Below are 7214 nucleotides of genomic sequence, written 5' to 3'. Positions count from 1 at the left end.
AGAGTGGGGCATCCGTTTGGACAACGTTGAGGCTAAGATGCCGGATTTTTTCCGAAGACTGACTAACAGTGGATGGATATGCTTTGCTCCTGAACCAATCAAAGCGAACTACACAATAGTTCGTGAATTTTATGCCAACGCCGTGAAGACAAAATTCCAGGGGGTTGTATTCACTTTTGTCAGGGGCAAGAGGGTCAACTTTGGCCCCGAGGTAATAAATTCACACTACGGGCTTCCCAATGCTGACAATGAGATATACAGAGCTAGAGAAAGAGAGAGAGGAACACAGTGGTTGGTGGAAAATCTTCATGATGGGGTGCAACCGACTTGGGAAAGAATACATAAAGGGGTTGATTCGCACGAGTTCACTGTGGAAGCCAAGATTTGGCTATCCATTATCTGTGCCAGGATTGTGCCAGCTAGAAATGAGACTGAAGTGACGCCTGAGAAGGCATTGATGATTGATGGCATTATGGATGGCTTGCCAGTGAACGTGGGCCAGCACATCGTGAGTGAAATTGAGGAAGCATGCAATTGAAGGTCTAGAAGCCTATTCTTTCCCTCATTGATCAATCAGTTGTGCTGTGATGCTGAGGTGCTACCGAGCCCGACTGATGTTGAGAAGGACCCTGCCATAGAAATCTGTCCATTGCTTCGAAAAGGGGCAACTGAGAAGAAGAAGAAGTAGAAGAGAAGGATTGATGTGCTATCTCCTTCATTTGGGCAGTTTGATGAGTCCGCCAAGGGGTTCGGTGGTGCCTCCACAGCTACAGCAGGATCAAATAACCCCATTATTCCACTTCCTTATGGACCCCCCACTATGCGCCACAATTCCCATCAGATCTATGGTTTAGATGCTCATATCCGACAGCTTGTCGCGGGTCTTCCCTCTGGTCCGTCTGGTGAGAGCACTTCGACTGGGTTTGGTAAGAAGCCAGCGACCTTGAATGATGTAGTACTAGAGCAAAAGGCAATCAAAAGCAGATTAGAAGACATGAGCCAGAGACAAGGAAAAGTTGAAAGGAGACAGATGAAGTTCAAGGAGCATGAGAAGAAGAAAAGCAAGTTTCTGTCAAGGATGATGCACAAGCTGAGTTCATTTGGTGGCTCACATGATTCTGAGGACGATGATGATGAGGATTTGGAGCTCAAATTTCCCACTACCTCCAGCTTCGAGTGATGCAGTTTCAGGGAGTACCTCCTTCATTTTATCTTGTTTTGATTAGTTGCATTGAGGGCAGTGCAACACTTTAGGTTGGGGGTGGCTCATATTTGATGTATGTTTGTAGAGCATTATGTGGAGCATGAAGATTTCTTTGTGAACTTATGTGGTGGTTAACATTGTTAGTTTATTAGTAATATTTTGTAGAATTAGCATTTTCTTATTAGCTCTTTTGTTTTTCTTGTTTTTCTTATTTGTGTTTATTTTGGTTCCTATTTTTTTTAATAGTAGTATTAATTAAACTCCTTGGTTTTTCTTTCTACCATGGTTCTTTTCCAAGGAATTTATTTGTGTTGAACCGGGTGACTTTTCCCTATGATGGATGGCGTGACAACCTTCTTAATGGATTAGTCTTGTTTAGTTTTTCTGCTTTTTTTATTAGTAAGTGTATATATTTTTTTTATTAGGTTAGTAGCTAGTTGTGAATAAAGTGGTTAATGGGTGTAATCTTTTATCCATAAACCAATATGTGGCTTGTTTGGTACCAACATAATATAAACTTTGGATAATGAAGTTTTGATCTTTAAAATGGAAAATGATTGAAGTGATAATTCTTGTTGTGACTTTTAGGTTCTATTTTTGGCTCTTTGATTCATTCAATAGTCTTTTACGCTATATGTGATTTTCTTCGGGTTCATTGGTTTTAATTGGATTTTGAATTTATATTTCACTCGAGTTTGCATGTGCCATGTGTGGTGAGATTTGTTGTGAATTCTTTTGCATTACTTGTAGTCTAGAACTTGCCCCGAATGTGCTTCAAGGCGAAATCATAGACTAACTTGGTTTGAAAAATGATATTAGGCCTTCCTTGGACCGCCATTGTGCCTTAAATTTCCTACCCTTGAATATTTTCCCTAGTCAACCCATTTTGAGCCTTTAACCTTGTTCTTTTGCAACCATGTTATAAGCTTTATTCCTTTGTTCTTTATTGATCTAGCTTTTGGCACCCTACCTCCCTAAGTACTTTGAAAGTGTAAACATAGGCTAAAAGCCTAAGTTTGGGGTGAAGGTTGGAAAAGTTATAATATGGAAGTTGTTTAAAAGGTGGAAGGTAGAAAAAAATAATGATAAAAAGTGAAACCTTCCTTGATTTTGAAAAGGAAGGAAGAAAAATAATAATAATAATAATAATAATAATAATAATAATAATAATAATAATAATAATAATAATAAGAAGAAGAAGAAGAAGAAGAAGAAGAAGAAGAAGAAGAAGAAGAAGAAGAAGAAGAAGAAGAAGAAGAAGAAGAAGAAGAAGTTGTGAATAAAGGGAAGATTAGGTGTGGAATGAAAAGTGAAGAAAGGATGGAAAATATTTTTGAAGGAAGTGGACTTTAATTGAAAATTTGGTAGTGCTTGGGGAGGTTTTGAGTCACTCTAACCAAAATTGTGCCCCACCTTAACCAAAAGCCTAAACTACAACCCTTTAAGTCCTAATTGATTTTGAACCAAGTTGTCTACATTAGTGGAGAAATACATGAAGGGCAAGCCTGTGGCACTATTTTTGTGCATTTGAACATCTTGAGAGAGAGAGAGAGAGAGAGTAAATTCTTTCCATTTGATATCCCATGTGTGTTTAAATTGCAATTTATAAGTTGGGATTCTCTCTTAAGTGTGAGGGCACATGAAAATTTTGAGCTGTGAACATAATCCAATCTCCAATTGGGAGGAATGAACAAAAGAAAATTGTTTGTGATAAAGAGACAAATTTTGAAGCTTTAGTGTCATGACTTGGTTGCCACTTTGATTAATGTAGTGTTTGAGCACTTAAATTGAAATAAAATTTATGAGAAGTTGGTGATTCAAATGCTTTGGATTGATTGTTGGAACCAACCAAAGTCATTAGATTAACTTGAAATGATGCTTGGCATGCCATTGAGCTTAATTGATGATTTTAGAGAAGGGTGTTCTTAGTCTTTGAATTACTTGAGGACAAGCAATAGATTAAGTTTGGGGGTTTGATAAGTTGGTATTTTACCAACTTATCTCTTCTTAATACTTAGGCATTTGCATGATTTTGATAAGAAGTTAAGGCATTTTCTGAGGTTTATTGGCATATTTCATGTATCATATGATTTGGAGAAGATATAGAAGAAAACAAGTCAAAAAGTGCTAAAAAGGAAAAATGGACCACTACCAGCGATTACACTATGCGATCGCAGGGAACGTTGATGTGCCAGAGAATTTTGGCACATTTAATACAAATTGCTTAGATTTTAGCTTGTTTTAAATGTAATTATCTTTTATACTTATGTAATTTTAATGTTCTTACAGTGTATGAGGTTTAAGGACCTAAGAACATGAAAATGAAATCAAAAAGCCGCAAAAGGACAAGAAAAGAGAAAAATGCGATCGCAGATGAGAAAATGCGGACCGTAAATCCAACATGCGGACCGCATAATGCTAAAAGGAATTGCAAAGCCCAACAGTCTGTTGGCCAAATTCAAGCGCAAGAAATGTGGTCCATTATGCGACCGCATAACAGGTTTGCGGGCCGCATAATGGATCGCAAACTCCCTGTAGAAGTTGCTGAAGGCGGAAAATACGATGATAAATGCGATCGCAAGTCAAAATGCCGACCGCAGAACCCAAATGCGACGAATACCTGGGAACTAGGGTTTCGAATATGCGATGGTTGTGACGATAATGCGGACTGCATGTCTGTTACGCGACAGAAATGCGGTCGCATAATTGACATGAAAGGGTATTTTTGTCCGAATTTGGTCTCGAGTTTTGGCCCACTATAAATAGATTTATTGGGATTTTGTGGGGGCATCTTGTCTGGTTTCTGAGCTACATTCCAACCCTCTAATATTCCTCTCTTTTGGAAGCTTTAGGAGTGAAGAATCTTGCACTTTGTAAGCTTTATGGCATTTAATATTCTCATCTTTTTGTATTTTAGCATGAGTAGCTAACTTTAAATACTAAGGTTGTGGACACTAAATGGGTGTTATGTTAATGGGTGTTTAACATTGAATATATGTCTAATGGTTGGTTGATATATATTTATTTCTCATTCTTCACTTATTGTTGGTGGTTGCAAACATTAACAAGTGCCATTAAATTCTTTCTTTACTTGGAAAAGTGAGTTAGAGCTTGGTAGAAGTAAATATCAAAGACTCAAGGCTTTAAACCTTGTTTAATAGAATCGCTTAGGAATAAGTGAGTTTTATTTGGCATATATTAATTGTTCTTAATTGCAATTCCTTTATATTTGGAAAAATCATAAAGAGGAAATACTACCCAACTATTGGAAAATATTGGGTAGTCATTTAGAAATCATTTGCATATCTAAAGGACCTTCCATTAGAAATATATCATATTAACACCAATAGCATTACATTCTATTGACGGGAGCACAACCTTGGTTTCCTTAATCAAATTATTTACATTCTCAACGTTACAATTAGTTATCTCTTCAAATCACAATCATATCATACTCTTGTTACAATTAATGGAATAAAATTACGACTTAAATCAAGTAGCACACTACTCGAGTAACCTTTTCACGCGTATTCCCTGTGGGATTCGACCCCAAGCTTGTTGGATTATTACATTTGACATCGACTGCCTTACACTATTTAATTAAAGTATAATTTGAGCGTATCAAATTTTGGCGCCGTTGTCGGGGAATACGGTTTTAAAATTACTAATTAGTGTGTGCTTTACTTTACGTCTTATTCTATTCCATCACACTTTGCTTGTTTTGCTTGGTTTTGATAGGAAGACATGGCCGAATATGAGGAAGAAATGCATGAAAATCCTTTTGCGGACATAGATGAGTAAATTGAGGATACAAATGCTATTGTACCTTCGGGTGTTGGTGCTTCAACTTTCAAAGTGGAACATGGTCTAATACTAATGCTCAAAGCAGAGGGGTTTTTCATGAATTCCACTGATGATGATCCGACACAACACCTTAGAAACTTCTTGGGTGTATGTGCTATGCATAAGCAAAACAACGTCTCAGATGATGCCCTAAGGTTGAGGGTGTGCAAGTACTCACTAGCTGGGGACGCAAGGAAATGGCTTCAAAATTTGCCACCAAATTCCATTCATTCTTGGCTTGAACTTGTCCGAGCATTCTTAGCTAAATGGTTCCCGAAAAGCAAGAAATCTGAGCTTCGGGATAAAATTTTCTTCTTCAAGCAACTACCGGGAAAACATCTACATGAAGCATGGGATCGATTCAAGTTATACTTGGTGAGATCACCCAATCATGGTTTTCCGGACTTTATCTTGTTGGAGAAATTCTACATGGGTTTAGATTCTATGAACCAATCTATAGCAAATGATGCAGCTGATGGATCTTTTATGCACAAGACATTCGCAAGGATCACACAAATCCTTGACAAAATGGCACAACACAATCAAGCTTGGCACTCAGAGGACACCACAGGTGGAATTGCATATGGTTCTCCCTCCTTGACCAACCTGATTAAGGAGAATCGAGAGAGAGATCAAGTAATCGCAGGGCTTGCCACCAATGTCAATGTGTTGACAAAGATGTTCACTGAAAGCCAAACGAAGAAGGTAAATGTGGTGAAGGATGTGCAACCCATATCAAATGAAGACTTTGAAGAAGCAAACTATGTTAACAACTCTCAAGGAGGATATCAAAGGCAACAGTACCAAGGTCAAGGACAACAAAATCAATGGAGGCCTAACCCGCAAGGGCAAGGCAACCAACAGTGGCGAAATGACCAAGGTAGCTCAAATCAAGGAAATTGGAATAACAACAACAACAACTTCTCAAATCGGAGTTCAAACCCTTATGTTCCACCAAAGTGTCAATATTCAAATCAAGGGTCTTCAAGTGATTCCAAGTTGGAAAGCATGCTTGAACGGGTATTGCAAAATCAAGAGAGGTCCGACACTTCTATAAGGAATATGACCGAGCTTGTGGGATCTCATACCGCATCCATTCAAAAATTGGAGATGCAAATGAGAGACCTCTCTAGGAAACAAAATCCAAAGCAAAAGGGAACACTCCCTAGTGACACAATTGCGAACCCAAAGGGTAGTGGAAGTGGTCCAACTTCTCATATCATGGTAATTACTACTCAGAGTGGGAAGGTACCACAAGGAGAGAGTGAACAAGTGGCTGAAGTAGAAGAGTCTGAACAAGAGGTTGAGGTTGAAGAGCCAAGGGTTGTTGAAGTTGAGAAGGTTCCGGAAGAGTTGAAAGTTCAAGAAGTGAATCGGGAAGAGGTAAAGGAAAAGGTGAAAGAGACACCAAAAGCTCTACCACCTATTCCTAGACCTCCTCCTCCTTTTCCTCAAAGACTTGCGAGGAAGGTTGATGATAGAAAACTCGAAAAGTTCTATGACATTCTCAAACAATTATCGGTAAACATTCCATTCGTGGAAGCATTTCAAGAGATGCCGGGTTTTGCTAAATATTTGAAGGACTTGATCACAAAGAAGAGAACCACCAAGAATGAAGCGGTGAATGTGACTCATCGGGTTAGTTCCATCATTGCAACAACCACCGTTCAAAAGAAAGAAGACCCGGGAGCTTTCACCATTCCATGTACTATTGGGGCACGTGATTTTGCAATAGCTATCTGTGATAATGGGGCTAGCATTAACTTAATGCCTCTTTCTATTTACAAGCAAGCGGGACTAGGTATGCCGAGGCCTACAAGTATGAGGTTGCAAATGGCTGATCATTCTATAAAGAGACCGGTGGGAATTGTTGATGATATGCTTGTGAAAGTGGGAGAGTTCCATCTACCCGCCGATTTTGTAATCCTTGATTGTGCAGTTGACAAAGAGATCCCTATCATCTTGGGAGACCATTCCTTGCCACAGGAAGAACACTAATGGATTCAGAACGGAATGAGATCAATTTTGTGTGAATGATGAAGAGGTTACATTCCAGGCAAGCAAGGGTATAAAACTACTACATGCATATGAAAGCATCTCGGTGATTGATGTTGTTGATGAAGTGGAAGATGTGTTGAAATGAGATGGAAGATAATGCTCGGTGAGG

At 38.7% G+C, this 7214-nt stretch overlaps 1 protein-coding gene across 1 annotated transcript; it reads left to right on the top strand.

Annotated features, from left to right (window-relative positions):
* Positions 5081-7045, top strand: LOC109220470. The gene is made up of 3 exons (XM_019384943.1): positions 5081-5900; positions 6027-6685; positions 6836-7045. Exons 1-3 carry the CDS (start codon positions 5081-5083, stop codon positions 7043-7045), a joined length of 1689 nt encoding a protein of 562 aa, XP_019240488.1.

Source organism: Nicotiana attenuata, chromosome 2 (assembly GCF_001879085.1).
Source record: "Nicotiana attenuata strain UT chromosome 2, NIATTr2, whole genome shotgun sequence".
In the NCBI taxonomy this organism is placed as follows: Eukaryota; Viridiplantae; Streptophyta; class Magnoliopsida; order Solanales; family Solanaceae; genus Nicotiana; species Nicotiana attenuata.
Note: the sequence above shows the minus strand (reverse complement) of the source record. Positions and strands in the feature narration are given on the sequence as shown.

Excerpts from the sequence above, each read along its gene's own strand:
- LOC109220470 (XM_019384943.1), top strand. The coding sequence starts at position 5,081 with ATGCTCAAAGCAGAGGGGTTTTTCATGAATTCCACTGATGATGATCCG. Across the intron at positions 5,901-6,026 it reads GCCTAACCCGCAAGGGCAAG|GGTCTTCAAGTGATTCCAAG; the intron begins GCAACCAACAGT and ends ATTCAAATCAAG. Across the intron at positions 6,686-6,835 it reads CGGTGAATGTGACTCATCGG|CAAGCGGGACTAGGTATGCC; the intron begins GTTAGTTCCATC and ends TCTATTTACAAG.